This window comes from Crotalus tigris, unplaced genomic scaffold, assembly GCF_016545835.1.
Source record: "Crotalus tigris isolate CLP2741 ecotype Arizona unplaced genomic scaffold, ASM1654583v1 scf7180000018549.3470463, whole genome shotgun sequence".
Lineage (NCBI taxonomy): Eukaryota > Metazoa > Chordata > Lepidosauria > Squamata > Viperidae > Crotalus > Crotalus tigris.
In genome coordinates this window covers 2,158,512-2,176,247 of record NW_024097072.1, presented here as the reverse complement: position 1 = coordinate 2,176,247, position 17,736 = coordinate 2,158,512, and the positions used below count along the sequence as shown (strand labels likewise).

General features: G+C 40.3%; 1 protein-coding gene across 5 annotated transcripts in view; it reads right to left on the bottom strand.

The window, feature by feature from the left end:
• PPP3CC (protein phosphatase 3 catalytic subunit gamma) overlaps positions 1-17,736 on the bottom strand; it is a 38,460-nt gene that overhangs the window by 14,278 nt on the left and 6,446 nt on the right. For 4 of the 5 annotated variants that reach the window (XM_039354276.1, XM_039354274.1, XM_039354277.1 and 1 more), the window contains exons 2-4: positions 4,892-5,089; positions 4,506-4,630; positions 648-759 (exon numbers count right to left, since the gene is read on the bottom strand). In XM_039354276.1, the coding sequence (XP_039210210.1) occupies positions 648-759; positions 4,506-4,630; positions 4,892-5,089 (435 nt within the window). Of the gene's footprint in view, positions 1-647; positions 760-4,505; positions 4,631-4,891; positions 5,090-10,669; positions 10,813-17,736 lie in introns of those variants that run through there. The other variant, XM_039354278.1, reaches the window with a different exon arrangement.

Genomic DNA, 17,736 nt, shown 5'->3' with positions numbered 1-17,736 from the left:
GAAGGATAGTAGGTACGTCTACAGCACGGGGAGGTTTTGGGCAAAACAGAGAAAGAGAGTTGCATTGGAGGAGACACTAGAAAAAGTTTTAAGCTAATATGCCAAGCCAGAGAATTAATATTTAAATATGCAAGGAGGAAAAAAAAAAAAAACTGCAGCCACGGAATGAGAAAGGGAGGGAATTAAACCCTTTTTTAGCTGTGGGATTTTGAAACTAATCAAAAAGGGAACACGGTACAGGGTTTCCCTCCCTAAACTTTTATTCAAATGATTTCTTTTTTTTATTTTCACCAGATGGATGGATGGATGGGTAGATTAGATAGAGAGAATCAGTGAAGAATCTGCATTAAAGGGGAAGCCTTCAATTTCCCTCCGATTCTGACACCAGCTGCACAATCTGGAACTGAAAGCTCTTGGCAATAATTACAGGCTGCAGGGTCTCTAAAGCAAGTGGGGGTGGGAGGGACAGCTTGCATGGAGTCAGACTGTCAGGAAAACAGTAAGTTAGGAGCAGCTCTCTCAGTCTCTGTTGAAACACCCCTTCTACTGGGGGGGGGGAAGAGGGGAGGCTGCAGCATTTATGCAGCCTCATCAACATTCACAACTTTCTCTTCTCACAAGCAGCCCATCCCTCGTCTTTTACTTACACTCTTGTTTGAAGGTGAAATATTCTGTGAGATGCCTGCACTCATGGTTCCCTCGGAGCAGGAAAAGTGTTTTGGGGAAGTTTATCTTTAAACTCCATAAATATAGCACACACTGCAAGAGAGAAAAAGAGAGAGAGAGAGAGAGATTGAAGGCAGAAGGTGAGAAAAATGTTTTTTTCCAGGGAACTTTACTTTGAAACTTTTGGAAGATGTGTAGAAATCTGGTTCCAAAAATACCCCCGTCAAACGTTAACAGGACTGGAATACTGGAAAGCATTTCAGTCCAGCAATGTGCCCACTGACTTGCAATGACTCACTGGGGTCCTGGGCAGAAAGCGATCGTTTCCATCACTTTGTTACTTAACTGAGAAATCAAGGATTGAACCTGGAACCTTTTTGCATAAACAACGTGATCGTGCTTCAAAGATTCAAGCTGAGTGCCCAAGGCAACAGGGTGATACAAGAAAATCATTGCTCCGATCTAAAGTGCCATTAGGTCGGTAAAGCAATGAAGCACAGGTACGACAAACAAGACAGTGTACCTATGTTAATGAGTCTTCTACCCTCTCTGGCCACAAATGACGGTTATTCTGTGCTAATTTTATTTCGTCGCATTATCCACTCTTCGTAATTTTTTTGTAATGCCCACACAAAGAGACCCTTGAACTGTTACAAATAAAACATTTAGGTCCATTTTGTGGAAACTGCATCCAGCAGCATTAGTCTGAAAATTTGAAAATGTATTGTCACGTGGAATTGGAACAGAAAAAGAAAAAGTGCCAGTTAAGTGCCAAATACATTATATAGTCGGAAGCTAAAAATGGAGGCAAGAGAAGATTGTCACGAGAATTCTGCCAGGAAAATTAAAACCTTCAATAGGAGCTAATGATCTTTTTCACAGGTTTTCCGAATCCATGCAAATTTACATTTTTCTATAAGTAGGCCTAGTAGTCTTTTCATGCAGCTACCTTGCATGATACTATTCAGATTTAACAACTATTGGCTAGAAGCATTGAACATCATTATCTTCACTGGGTATTTTCTGGTTTTATTTCCAGTAAATGATTGCCAAAATACTTCTTTCTGCCATTAGTGCTTTTCTCTCAACACAAATAGCCAAATGCTCATACAACAAAGCAAAATCAAATCTAAAAAAAATGCCAAAAAATACCAAAATATTATGTTGGAATATAAATTTTTATTTTGACCAATTAGACGTAGATAATTTTATATATTCAGAACAATCTATACTCCTGATAGCATTGACTGCAGTATCAAAGAGAACGTTATCTGCAAAAACAAAGGGGAGAATGACTAGTGTTATAAAGGCACAATTTGAATTCATTAACACGATTACACATACGGAGTACCTATTTCATTTCTCCATTTGTATTCAATCTTTCCAAGGAGTTCAAGATAGTATACATGAGCTAAGATAATTAACATGAGCTAAGCTAGTATGTTCAACATATATTGGCTGGCATACATATGCTAAACCATGAACTGTTAGCCATGGTAATCTTTATAACACGGTTTACAAATTACAACCAACTGAATATTGCTTAGCTCCATTCTGCATCCGGTTTGTCTCCCTGTACACCTGAGTGCTAAAGACCAGATTACCGGACTGTAAATGTTAATCTCCCTGGTCCACATGCTGATCCCATGTCATCATCAATGCAGGTCACTGTTTTCTGCTCTAACAATGTTAACACTGGCCTTTGCTCCCAAAAGCTTTTGAGCCTGTTTCCTGCATCAAGATATAATTATAAAAATTACCTCCTCTTCTATTTTGTTAAAAGGACATTAACAGAAACTGCTCTGGCAGATCTCCCTAACATCCCCAACCCAAATGAAGAAATTGCTTTAATCCCAAGAGCCTTGGTTCCTTTCCCGTTCCTGAAAAGTGAAAGTGGCAGCTGGAAAAGCCAAACACACAAAAAAAGAAATTCCTGAAAATGGAGGAGCCAGATTTTTCTGCATCCAAGATTGCTTCCCTCTCCTTGTCCCCTGTGCTACACACTCTGAAATGGACAAGTGTCGAAGGCAGAAAACCCTGCTTTATTGGGAGGAACAGGGATATCTCTATTCACGCACCAATTTCGTTTGATCCAGTGACATTTGCAGCGGCCCCCGCAGGTGCGAATCAAAGCCCGCCCTGCTTTTTGAAGGATGAATACCTGGCTTTGTAGAAAAGGAACAAATGTATCGCGGTTCCCCTGCCGCTATAGATTGTGGGAAAGGAATCAAGAATAACATGAAAGGGGCTTCTTGCTGCCATCTACAAAAGATGGTAATTCCAAGCAACGCCCAAGGTTTGCAAATGCCAGGTTTTGTGTAGCGTGACCGTGTAATATTTTGGATGTGTTTCCTAGTGCCAAAGCTGCATGTAATTTTCGGAGCAGAACTTCAAACAATCGTCTCAGCACAATGTATGCCACCTTCTTCCACATTTCTTCAGATCAACACAATTTTCTCCACCTTTCCCAATGGTTTCTTTCAAAACCCGTCCACGCTCACTTAACTACTGCAGAGGCAGAGGATATGCAGCTCTCCAACAGGGCAACTTTGTGAAACCTATGTTTTTCTTGAAAATTAAGAACTCCAGCTTTTAGCTCAACATCTCCCCCGCAAAAGTTCTAGATATCACAATTAATGCTGCCACTGAGGAGAATTTGAAGTGAATTTCAAGTATTCTTTTTCAAGCAGAACAATGGAGGGATTTTAAAGAAAGGCGAAATTAATTGGATTCATGCAGAGATTGACAAGGGATTTTGTCTCGAGTAAAATTAAAAATTAATTCGGTGCTTCCTCAAGTAAACCATCTCAGTGATTTTTGGCAAAGCAAAACGAAAAAAAATAAAAATAAATGCTGAACATTCTTAGGAGACTTTTCAATACATGCTTATCAGAGCATGTATGAAAATAAGTCAAGTGGTAGATTCAACCCGTCTTCTTTGAAGATGGATCTGGGTTCCCCCCCCCCCCCCAAGTTGTACTACAATGCGATCCTTTGCTTGTTCTCAAGGGTAACCCTCTTCTTCAATCAAGCAAATAAAAAAAAAAATGGGAAAGATTTCCATGCTAAAGGAATATTCAGAAACTATGTTGCAACAGGAACCCTTCAAAATATTAAAATATATGCAGTCAAGCAAGATGTCCCAAAGGTGCTTCCCAAAAGGCAACTGGACTTTCTTGTTTTTTTTTCCCTTCAAAAGATTTTTTTTTATCCAAGAAGCTTTTTCAGTTCTGGAAAACTAAGGAAGTCCAGTTGCCTTTGGAAAAACACTTTTGGGACAACCAGGACCTGGATGATTGAGAATCTCCATAGACAATCAAGCAGGATATACATTTTGAAAAATTAAACAAATTAAGATTAAGATAACCTTTATTGTCATTTTTTTTACTGTGAGCACAATGGCACACATTAAAAATGAAATTCTGTTGCCTGCTCTCAAAAGATAAATAAGGCACTTGTGACTCTTTTCAGATCGGTCTCCACTACCTTTTTCATAAACTCTGAGGTCATCCTGACTCCTTTTACTGACTTATCTGCCAGAGTTTATAATAGGAAAATTTGTGAATGTTAGCATATTATATACATTTTTTTAAAAAAAAATCCTTTGGAAAGCTAAAGACAATGAAGATATGAAGTAGCAGATAGCGCATGATGTCTTACACTGCAATCAAAGGACTTTGTCACTATTTTTTTTTTTTACTGGCTTACATTTGAGAGGATTAATTAAAAGGGAAGTCTTGAAACATTTCAAGATTGACTAGTCCCAAAAGCAGAGTACAAGGAAAATAAAAGAAAAATCAATGCTTAATTCACCCCCAAAGGCTCAACTGAATTGTCACCTCTATACTGAAGTAGCCTCTGTCCACGTAGTCTCCCAGGAAGAGGTAGCGTGTGTTATTGGGTGATCCACCAACTTCAAACAATTTCATCAGGTCAAAGAACTGTCCATGAATGTCACCACACACTAGGGGAGGAATAATAGCAAAAACAAATTACACACGAAGAGGGGAAAAAAAGTCACAAAACCAAATGGGAACATAGCTTTGCTCTAAATTCTGGAATTTCACCCAGGTCCTACATTTTGTCTTCGTGGTATAGAAACACTTCCTCTCTTCCAAAAGTTACCACGTCTTCTAATAGGAAACACACTTTATCTGAACGATGTATATTGAAAAACCTTCCATTTTACCAGAGTCAGCTAGATGACTCAGAAGTGACTTCTAACCTGTGATTGGAGCTTCGACTTCAATCATTGTCTTCTCATGTTTCAAGATGGCAGCTCCATCGTTGATTATCTTCAGTGCTGCATCCTCTTCCAGGCGCCCTTCTTTCACCAGATGGTTTTTTAAGATCTCTAACCGGGGCTTCCCATCCTCAAAAACCTCTTTCAGCGTTAGCCGCTGAGTTGGGGGGAAAGGAACAGCTGGAAAGAGAAACAAATAAAGAACATTAACAGAGCTTACTAGAACAGCAGTACTTCTAAAACAATAAATCTTCCACTAAATTGGGACAAGTGGAAATTAAGATGCATTTAGAAATTAACGTCCCTCGCCAGAAGCTCATACTAGCTTTTAGTGAATTTGTAGAGAACTTATCACTATTTCCTCTAATGTATGTAATCAATACTGTACAAGCATTACTAGAGATCTGGAAAGGAGAACGATGAAAACCAAAACAGTTATTTGCCCTTCCACATTGAAATGGTTCCTATATAGACCAATCATAATTTAGGTGTCAAAAAATATGGAAGAATACACAAAAACAGTGAAAGACACAATCATTTGGCAATGACGTTATCAAGAGATAGAAGCAAGTGAAGATTCCAGAGAAATTCCTATTTAATATAAAATTTGCTCTAGTTTTAACAAGTGGGTTTTTTTCCCCCAGCCATCTTTTGGATGGGAACATGGGAAATAGAAAAAGTTTGTTCACAGACAGGTGAATATTATATGATTCTTGAAGAAAGAATATTTCTACTACCATCTACTATTTACTAATAGTTAGCATGGGGAAAAAATACCTTGCTTTATAATGATTAGTCTGTAAAATAGAGAGGAACTATTGTTAAGAGGCCAGATTTATGTTCTGAAACAGCACCTTACACATTGATCAACACAATGGCTTCTTGAAAGTACTTGATTAGCTATCACTTTTGCTGATTCAGATTGTTCCTCTTTGCCCTGAGGCAATTTCCTTCCCATGTCAATAATTTAAGAGGAAATGCTATACAGAAGATTCAGAACAGCAATGAAAGTTAAACATTGGTTTGCCTATTTGGTGAGAGAATGCTGCAGAAGCCATGCTGCATTTGGTGGGTCTAACTCTAAGGCAGACATGTCAAACACAAGGCCCGAAGGCCGGATGCGGCCCGCAAAGTGGTTTCATGTGGCCCCACAAAGCCATCCTGGAAACAGTGAGGGAACAGCTCGCACTGCCCTGGCCCTGGCCCAGGCCAGCCAGGAGCCAACGTACAATTTTGTGGTGGCTATCTATGCTGAAACGTATTCAGTCTTAGCTCCACAAGGCCGTCTGGAAACGGCTTGGTGCCGCAGGTGCTTGAGGGCCAGGCTGGGCATTTAACCTCCGGGCAACCCATGCCACCATCCAGCCCCCCCTCCCCCCCGCATGGCCTGAGAGGAGCAGTGAGGCTCCTCCAGTGGACCATGCCTTGGCGCTTGCCCCGGTCCCACCCCCTTCTGCCAGAGACTCTCAGATCTGTCCCACTCCTGCCCGGGCCCCCACAGGCACCCTTGACGCGAACGATGTAGAGCTGGCCATGCCCACCCAGTAGGCCACACCTACTCCATCCACACCCACCCAGAAGGCCGCACCCACCCTGGCCAACCCCTCCCCCCGAAGACAACCGCAATGCTGATGCAGCCCTCAATGAAACTGAGTTTGACACCCTGCTCTAAGGAATACCAGCAAGTCAGCAGTCAGGATATTGATGATACAAGACTAGGACTTGTATAGGAGAACAAAAAATATCCTGCTTTCCTAGAAGGAAGGCAGGAAGGAGAAATTGACAGCTTTCTCAAAAATCCTGATTCCACTGAGAAAACTGTATTTTAGGACATTAAAGGGGGTCTAGAAAATTACAACTTGCATGGCATTAACAATAAAATTTCACAGGGGAAAATTGCTAAGGACAGACATTACCGAGCAATATAACATGAATCAAGGCAATTATAAGCATTTTAAAATCCACTAATGTTCAAACATCTAAGCGTACATATACAGATTGTGATGAATAACAGACTCTCACAAATACTCATGTGAGAAAGCCCTCCTTTTTCTAATCCAGGGCACTTTTACAGTCATTCACAACTTGTACCGCACCACAAATAAAAAGGTCGTTTGCCATCCACCTAGTGAAATTTCCTGCAAGAATGCTTTTGATCCTGGCTCACAATCCAAAGACTGACAAAAAGACACAGGAAACTTTAAAGACTGAATCTGGAAACCGCTATTTACAATGAACTAGTAGAACTGAAGAGCTGCTGGTGGCTGACTAAGATTTTTGGTTTGTTTGTTCATCAAACACTTCAAAGTTAGGTCTCTGGATGAGTCAGAAAGTGTTTCTGTGCCCTCGTTTTCTTTCTGCAACTAACAAAATCCCTGCATTTCAATTACGTTTACACCTCAGTTTATTTATTTTGTCATTGCAGCACTTGGATCTATCTTCCATTGTTTATCTATTAAACATTGTATATAAAACAGGTCTAAGTATAAAGGAGAAACAAAGTAACTTGCATACTCGAAAATAAACTCCCCTGAATTTGATAGAAATGATTCCCAGTAAAGGAGGAAAGGGTTATAGCCTAAATTTACGGAGTTGCAGATATAGAAAAAGAACCTGCAATAATATCCCTGTGAACAGCAGGTTCATCAAATAATCACTGTCATAATATTTAGAGAGAGTTAAAAGCTAACGCAGAACTTGAAACCATGCTAAGTTCTTTTTCACTAGTGCCAGACTGAACAAAAGAATCAGCTGAACCCAGTCTGACCCTTCACATTTAAGCAGATCAGATTCAAACTTGCATTTAATTTGCTGCTGTATTTATAGCCAGAGTCCCCTATCCTAAGCATAATCTTCACCTTATGAAGCAACTGTTGGGTCATAATGCCTAAGATATGCATATACTTAACTGCATATACTTAAAAATGATTTGGAAGAAGCATTTCAGGGCTAACTGAAAAGCTGCCATTTCTTTAAGGAGACAATTCAAAGTAGCCAGACCGTTGTTTTACACATGAAGAAAAAAAAAAAGAGCCGCTTTAATAAATTGCAGATGGGTGCTATGCAAGAAATCCAAAGCAGATCTTCCAACTCTTTTTCTGCAGCCTTAGTACCTAATAAGGAGCTTTACTATTTTCTGGGGAAATGAAGAAGGCAGTGATGGTGAACCTTTTAAGAGACTGAGTGCCCAAACTGCAACCCAAAACCCACTTATTTATTGCAAAGTGCCAGGGCTGCATCAGCATTGTGGTGCCCTCAAGGGGAGGATGTGGGGAGTGGCCCACTGGGCGGGCGTGGCTGCAGTTGTCACAGCAGACTGAGTGAGCGTGGCCGGGGTCAGTCCCTTGCCATCTCCGGGGCATCCCTGGGGGCCAACGCTCACTCACTTCTTGCCCTATCGCAGTGTTTCCCAAACTTGACAATTTTAAGGCATGTGGACTTCAACTCCCAGAATTCCACAGCCAGCGTTGCTGGCTGTGGAATTCTGGGAGTTGAAGTCCTCATGCCTTAAAATTGTCAAGTTTGGGAAACACTGCCCTATCGCTTCCAAACACCACGTGCTCGCTACTCTGGCGAACACTGCTGGGGCAACGGCACGCGTGCCCACAGAGAGGGCTCTGAGTGCCACCTCTGGCACGCCTGCTATAGATTTGCCACCACTGAATTATGGTTTTCCCTAATTTATGCACTGTGCTAAATTCTTACCTGAAAATCTAAGTTCTTGTTTTCCCTAGAATAATATGCTATTTTGCAGTCATTCCCAACTTTTTATTAAAAAAAAAAACCAATCAGGAAAATTGTCCACTAGCCATGTTAGTGTGCATTAAAATATGCACATATAGTGCATATGTTACCCTTCAATTAATATTTTACAGCATCAAGCAAGTACAAAACGTATATTTCAAAACATATATTTAAAAAAAAAAAGATTAGAATCAAATGGTAGATCCAGTATGTCCTAGCCAAGTGATGGCGAACCTTTCAGAGATCGAGTGTCGAAACTGCAACCCAAAACCCACTTATGTACCATCTGGTGCTGGGTGGGCGTGGCCCATTGGGTGAGTGTGGCCAATTGGGTGGGCATGGTCCATTGGGTGGGCGTGGCTGCGGTGGTAACGGCAGATTGGGTGGGACTAAAAAGTTCAATCAATTCCAACTTTGCAAGATCTTTTTTTTCCCTGCAAGAAGTTGAAATTGATTGATTGAACCTTTTTTTTTTTGCACACAGGGGTGGAGGCCTAAAGCAAAAAGGTTTTATAAAACCCAGCTGAAGGCCTAGGACTGGGGCGATGGCGCGCGTGCCCACAGAGAGGGCTCTGCGTGCCACCTATGGCACGCGTGCCATAGGTTCACCACTACGGTCCTAGCTTATGGTGCTAGTACATATCTTGATATATGGAGAAAACTCCATGTGCTATTCCAGAAAGTAAATACATTTAAAAAGATCTGGCCGGCCACAACAAAAACAAAAATTAGGATCAGAATCTAAGGAGCGAAAAGCAGAATAAAACTGTCTAAATGGCATAATACAGACCATTTCCCCCACATCCAGAACACAGGAAAACAGGGTTTGGAAAAGACCAAGTTCAACCCCCTGCTCAAGCAGGAGATCCTATATCATTCCAGACAAATAGCTCTCCGATCTCATCTTGAAAACTTCCAATGATGGAACAACACAACTTCCAGAGGCTAGCTGTTCCACTGATTAATTGCCCTAATGTCAGGAAATTTTTGCCATTTGCCATAATATTTATACTGTTCCTTACTCGTCATAAGTGCTGAGGGTCTATCTTTACTATCAGCTGTTGCTGTTCTGTTGCTTTCTGCTTGGCTTGCCCTGAGGTCATAATACTGTATTGTGATCGTTTTTTAAAGGTGTGAAACTACCCTGACAGCCTTAGAGTTGGGCAACAGGCAAGATATTGATGCAAGAGAATCTTAACCTAGTACAGAAGTGCATGAGGGAAGAATAAGAAAATAAGAAAAATATGTACTATAGGCATTACATAGAGATCAAATCACAGCAAATTCTAATCCATGTATGGGCTTTCAGCAAGCACATGGCTCCTACTTTCCATCATTTAAATTCAAATTGCTTCCCACTATGTTTCTCAACCTTGACAATTTTAAGGCATGTGGACTTCAACTCCCAGAATTCCACAGCCAGCAATGAATTAAACTGAATTAAGTATAATCAAACAGCTGTCTTCTAAAATGCTTTAAAACCAACGTTATTCTTTTTGAAATCTAAAAAATAGGACTGATGTCTTGATCTGCAATGAAATGAACAGAGCGCTTCCCTATTTTCCACCAAGAAGTCATTGGGTGGCATAATTAACCAGAAGATCCCATCTAGCCCTATAAAATTGTGCCTCCTGACTTAGCTGGTCTGTCTGAATAACATGTTACTTGGTGCAGACATGCTCTATCATCTGCCAGGCTAGTTAGGAAGACTGTGAAACCACCCACAGCATTTGAAGGGAAGCAGGCTTCTGTCAGGTATCACCTCGGTTCAGTCTACTAAATTGCACAACGTATCCGACTCTTTGCCTTATTTCCTATATTTTTCCAGCTTCTATTTTGAACTTTCGGGACGAAGCCTTCTTTAAAAAGCAGTGTGGGGTCTCTGTCAGGGCTGACATCTATTGCCACAAAAGCCTTGGCAGTGATCTTAACATGCCACCTGCCTCAAATAAACAGCCAAAGGAAACCTGAAACGCAGCTTAAAAACAATTCTTGAGACAGCACAAGTCCCAATACCTTTTCGCAGTTAAAAATACACAGGTTACTCTAAAGCAATGACTCCGTGCCAATGAGGTTCAGATCAGCCATTTCCCTTTCATCAGGTTGATCGGACTGGATATTTGCCCCAGCTCACTTTTCTAACTAGGGCGAAGAGAGGCAGGGCTAGAAACACAATGTCCAATGTCTACAGCTAACAGCTGCCACCACGGACTGTTATAAATGGGAGCTAACTAAAGGAGGCAAAAGGGGATTCCTAGATGTCAGCACGCAGGGAAACTTACCACCTGTTTTTTCCCTAAGGTTAGCAAGCTGACAGCTACCCAATAATAGAATGTGCACACAAAAACAGCAGAGTCTTTTGTTTGCCTTAAATGAGTTTTTCCCACCTGCTAGCAAATGTAATTCTGGCCCTTAGAGCAGCAGCTGGGTTGTGGAGTGGGCAGGAGAGAGAGCACATTTTAAAAAAACAACAACACCTTTGAGTGAAGTTAATTTTGCACATAGTGTACTTGTCATAAAACCCACAGCAGTTTAGAAGCTGATACTGACCTGTTCTGTACAAAGGACCTAAACAAAGTAATGATCGCTGGCACACACTTCAGAGAATGTGCCAATTGTTAAAGAGAACCGATCAGCAAAATTTGAAGCCAGTGTTATTTACGACAACCAACCAATTTTGGGGGTTTTTTTGGGGGGGGGAGAGGGAATAGATAACACCAATAACTCAATTTTTCTTTTAATGTTTATTATGTGTGATTTACAGGCTGATTATGAGATAGCCAGGAGTCAAAAGTTATTGAAAGAGTTGCTATATTAAAGAGATGACATCAAGTGTCCATCTCTTGAACATCTTAGGCAAGATTGATATTCTGGTACTTAAACATTATTTTGCAGGTACAATATTGCCTATTTCCTTTTAAAATGTGCCCTTCACTGGCTAAAGCACGGGTCTTCAAACTTGGCAACTTTAAGACTTGTGGACTTCAGCTCAATGTAATGAGCTTATTATAAGAATAAGCATAGTCAATTCTTATTTTGCGTTGAAATTCTTACCAGATAATACTTGCTTACAGGAGCATCATATACAAAAGATTAGAACTCTAATGAGATTGATTAGCAGTAAATTGAAAAAAATGGTAGAAAATATTTCTTGTACACAGAAATGTACGGGGGGGGGGGAGAACACCACTGGATGTTTTCACCCAGACATTAGGAAGAAACATTATTTTTTATTCTGGTTTTTTTTTCCTGTGTTTTCTATCTGGCCTCAATCTGTTACTAATTAATGTCTTACTATACTTGCTGCACCACAAGATGCAATGATACCCAGTAATAAATGGTCCGAAGGGATTTTGATAAATTCATGGGGAAGATGCCAAAGACTAATACTCATTCCAGAGTCGATGGCAGTTGTCATTCATCCTAGTTGTCAGAGGACGAATGAAGTATGAAGAGGTGCCTTCTGCTTGGGGTCTTCTGGATGATCCCTGTTGAAGGCCTTCTCTGACATTCTTGGATATTTTAAAATATTCTGATTGCTCTGACTACTCTGAACTTTCCTCAGTCCTTTTACGGCATATAACTTATTTCCAAAGGAATGCACAGTGGCACACCACATGCCAAAAATGATTATTATTATTTGAAAGATAACTTCATGCAAATAAAAGGAGAACAAGCTCTGGGTTATAGAAGGATTCTCCACTTGAGCACATAATAGAAAGATAGGGACTAAGTAAGTTAAGAGGCTTCTCTCTAAGCAAATGATAACTTAAGCCAATATTTAAGATGACTAGCATTGACTGCTGGAACTGGAGGAAATACACCAAGATCCAGCACAAAGCTAAAAAGTTATCAGATCCCATCAGGGAATTATTATCCTCCGGTGACTGAAAAATAGAAAACCCATCTAGACAGCACAAGAGACACTCCCGCCCCTAGTTAGCTGTTACAGAATTTAAGAACAGCAAAGAAGCATTTTATCCTCCCCACCCCAGCTTCTGCCACATCCTTCAGGATCTCTGCCTACATTAAATTACCTCCCATTCCTGCTTTTCATCAAATCATCCTACTAAGCTTTGACTTGCCTGCTAAAGTCCTCCACTGCTGCTAAGGAACACAAAAGTCATCCCACTGCTTCAGATTCCTAGCAATGTTCTTTCTCATGACTTTATTCACAGCACCGTACCAGTGATGGTGAACCTTTTAGACACCGAGTGCCCAAAAACTGCCCCACCCCCACACTGTCCCACCCCTGCCCCACCACCACCCACCCGCAGGGCCACCCACTACCTCCACGGCCCACCGCAGTTCACCCAGGCAGCCCAGCAGCGTCATGGCGGCCATGCCCTCCACCTGTGCCCCGCAGCATCATCTGTTTGCAACAGGGCGCAAGGGCGGAGTCTTGTCCCCACTGCCCAGCTACGATATCCTCGGCTGCGCTGCTCCAGATGGGCCATGCCTGGGGGCGACTCTCCTCCAGGGGGGCTGTTGGTGTGGAGGGGGCTGTGGGGGGAGGCGGGGCTGGGGTGATGGCATGTGTGCCCACAGAGAGGGCTCCAAGGGCCACCTCTGGCACTCGTGCCATAGGTTCGCCACCACTGGTATAAACCATGCTTTTAACAGCATGGAAAATTGGGGTAAACCTAATTACTGCATATAAACAGGGAGCAAACCCATACTTACTAGTTACCAATGATATTACCTTGTCAGGTAATGAAACTGTCCGGCAAGCAAACAACCAACTCAAGGGCGCCGAGAAATCCACAGTTCAACCCTGAGCTGCACATATTCTCCTGAAACCTAGGATTTTACAGTACTGGCCTAACAGCTGGTATCTTTAAACCAGTATGTAACTTTAGACCCGCCATGATTTAAATAAATAGCTCAATTTATCAAAATAAGAGAGCAGCCTTCAGGTCCACAAGCTGTATTCCAATATTTGAAAGGATGCCACAAAGAAGAGGGAGTCAACCTATTTTCCAAAGAACTCGAAGGCAGGACAAGAAACAGTGGGTGGAAACTAATCAAGGAGAGAAGCAACCTAGAACTAAGGAGAAACTTCCTGACAGTGAGAACAATTAACCAGTGGAACGGCTTGCCTTCATAAGTCAGGGGTGCTCCATCACTGGAGGCTTTTAAGAAGAACTGGACAGCCACCTGTCTGAAATGGTAGTCTCCTGACTGAGCAGGGGGTTGGACTAGAACAGTGTTTCCCAAACTTGACAATTTTAAGGCATGAGGACTTCAACTCCCAGAATTCCACAGCCGGCAACGCTGGCTCCACATGCCTTAAAATTGTCAAGTTTGGGAAACACTGGACTAGAAGATCTTCAGGGTCCCTTCCAACTCTGATATTCTGTGTTTTATGTCTACTTTAAGCTAGAACTCTCCCTAGTTCCCACAGGATCATTACCTAAAGTAGGAGCCTCCCTTCTTGATCAGAACTGAAGAAGGTACATGAGAAGAGAAAATTATTCAATGCCCCTTTTTGTTCTCTGTTGCTTTTCCCACTAAACACTGATGGGGATGGGTGTTTGGTGTGGAAATGGGAGGCATGAAAAGCATTTCAGAAACAAGATTTTAATTTCACCAAGTTTTCCTAACCAAGCTTTACTGACATTAAGCTGCTTTTTGTAATGGACACATCTCACGGTGGCGTCATCATTAAAAAAAAAATCTCAATAGACCTGTTAATTTTTATGTTTAAAAAAGCTCTTTTTTTTAATTCTCACGGATATTTTGTAAAGGGTTATTGTACATATTTTTAGACACACACAGCCCACTCCCAAGTTAATGAAATTTCACTGGATACACTATGCTGCTGGAGATGTTTACAATACTATGTATGCTTTGTTCACGGTTTACAGTAGTACTCAAAATTATGTAACATACTGTAAACACATTTCAAGAAGCCCTTGAAATATTTTTGTGAGGTACAAATACTTCAGACATGTTATCATGTAATATTTCTTGATGCGTGTTAATTCACAGTACTGCAAAAAAAAAAAAAAAAACATTATCTGAAAGAGTACTTCAAGGAGCCCATTATCTGAAAGAGCACTTCAAGGAGCCCAGGTGTATAGTAGATCCAAAATGAAAAACCTTTGGACAATTCCTGCCTTTCAAAGTAATGAAAGATGAGCTATTGTGTTCTGCAGAACTATCAATCAATTCACAATATCAATACATTATCAATAGTAGTCACAAGCAATACTCAGCAAGATTTTTGTAGCAGTATTTCCGCCCACCTCACAAAGTCACGCATTTAGGTGTATAAATAGGATTTTAAGCTTTCACACACCTCCCCTTGCAATTCCACTGGCCGTGACAAACTAGTCATCAGTCAGCTGTCCTTTCATTCGGTAGTAATATGCTTCAATTTCTTAGCCAGCTTTTCAGTAAAAAAAGGAAGTTATCCTTTTCGAAGCTGTTGGTAGCAAAAGGAAGACATCTCCAAACATTTGTGAGTCCATGCAAAAACAGCAAGCTATTCTTATAGCTGTCAAGACAAATAGAACAAGAATCACAACTTTTCAACTTGAGCAACTAGTTACAGACAAAACGACCTGCTGTTAACCTTTGATATCGGGCATACACTAATAAAACATAGATATATGAGGTCTTGGTTTTCAAAGAATTTGTTGTATTTGTAGTTTACTAAGCACAAAGGACCTTAATCAAGTGTGCTTTAAAATGTAATCTGAAAACTATGAGGTTGAAAGATAAAGATACAGATTACTATCAAATTTGGAATTTATTTTATTCTTGGTTAAAGAAGAGAATGAAGGATTAGGAATTGAACATGTATTAGCATAGCAAACTCCAGACAACTTGTTGATTGGAAAAATTAACATATGTTGATGAAAAAAAATATAAAAAATAAAATAAAATGTAGTCTGAGCTAGTCTTCTGGTAAGATGTGATTGTAACAAAAGTCTTGGTTCTTTAGAACTACTAAAAAGTTTGCATTTTTATCTGTAATCATGAGGAAACACATGATTCTAGGTGTGCCTCAAAATTGTAACCAAATGATTTAATCAATTAATGAGAGCTACTGCATATGCATGGTATACATTAAAAGGAGATCAAACTGAGAGTTTCCAATGTTAATGTAACCTAAATGAAACTTCTGACTTTAAGTTAAGCCCAGTCATTTCAATTAAAATCTAGAGCAAACCAGAGAATTAATATCACAGAAACGCATTTTAGCATTTTCGTATCAGAAGAAAAGAAGCATTTCAGAAAATGTAAGGCACATATGTCAACAGCAGGATAAATAAGCCATGGCAATATTTCCTTTGAAATCTCTTTGAAAGGAACATTTTGTCATCCTTCTGAAAAGATATTCATTCCTTTGAATCTCTTTCCAATGGCTAGACTTCACAATTCTTCATTTACTGGCTCTGACTCTCTATCTGAATTTACTGCCACAAGATATGCAGAAAACAGGTACCTTATTTCGAAGAACCACGATGGGCATGACTCACGGGGATTCCTTCTAAGACACGATGGACAAATTCCAAAAATCTGTATTCCAGGCTCTGTATCATATTAATTTATGATAGGCTTCTTCCAAGGACTTCTAGTTGAGGACATTAGGACTGTATAATTGAGCTAGATAGTATCTTGGCAACTAAATCAGCATTCGCCAGGCTAACATATGCCAGGAGCAGAACACTGAAAGAGAAAATCGGCTTTATCCTTGCAGAATCCTGATCATTCCACTATTTCTCTTTTAGAAAAACTAATACCTAGTTTTAGTCCATGGCATAAGAAAGAAAACACAGCAGTGTGCAGAAGTCACAGCACTGAACTATGAAATATCTCCTCCCACACACTGAGTTTCTCCTGTGAGACTTTCCCTCTTGCCACATTAATTCCACTGTGACGGGATTAATACACCAGTGAGTAGCCCAAGGACATGTGGCTTTTACACCTCAGCAGAGATCTGAACTCAAATCTCCCTGATTTACTCTTCTCTAAACCAAATCAATCACGGGGAAAATCTATCTATGTAGTCATTAAGAGCCGAAAACAACTTGAAGAGGGATAATCAGTCAGACCAAACAATTCACTGAAAACTAGAAACTGCACTAAACTTATTCTGCAATATCGCACTGGGATCGATTGCTCTATGTTTTAAACGGCCTAATGATTGCATGCGTGTCTCGATCACTTTACTTACATACTTCCTCTAGACTTTTTAAATCGTCATTCTAAATTATGAAGTAAGAGCATTTTCCTTGCTTTCCTAGCACCTTGGATGTGCCTAGGCCCTAGCATAGTGGTTGGCAAACCTATGGCACGCATGCCAGAGGCGGCACTCAGAGCTCTCTCTGTTGGCACACGTGCCACCGCCGCCAGCAGCAGGTCCATCAGCACTTTATCAGCTACACTATATTATGTGGCATTCCAGATACAGTTTCTATATAAACTACTTGTATTATATCCTGCACAATGAAGGCTCCCTTCGAATTAGTAATTAGTTTCTTCTGTAATAAGACAGCAGCACCAGACATATTTCACCTAAAAAAGTGGGAAAGACTAAAAATACTAATTTATGACATTGCAGCCATATACAGCAGCAAGAGCTCTGAAACCAAATCACACATTCAAACACAGGAAGTGAGTGGTTAAAAAGAAAACATACTAATGACAAAGAATCTTTTGGGTTTTTTTTTTTTAAATACATAACTTCCCTATTTTTTATAGGTAACTGAAGTCATTTGTAAAATCTTTCTCTCCTTTATATACTGTAGATTATGTGTGAAAACTGAACTGTGAGTCAACTCATAAACCATAATATGGTATTTTATGTCTTTATAAACATATAAACCAGTCATATAAAAAATCATTTTAAAATGAGGCCACTTTACAGCACCCGCAGTGGAATAGAACATAAATAAAAGACTACTAATTTCCTTGCCATAAACCAAATGACATAGTTTTAAATTTCCAGTGTCCTATATCCTGTGCATACATTATTCCCCACCCGATGCCCTACAGATGTGTTAGGACAAACTATTAAAATGTGCAGCAAGCCATTTGTTGAATGAAAAAAATGAAAGAATTTCTTCCAATGC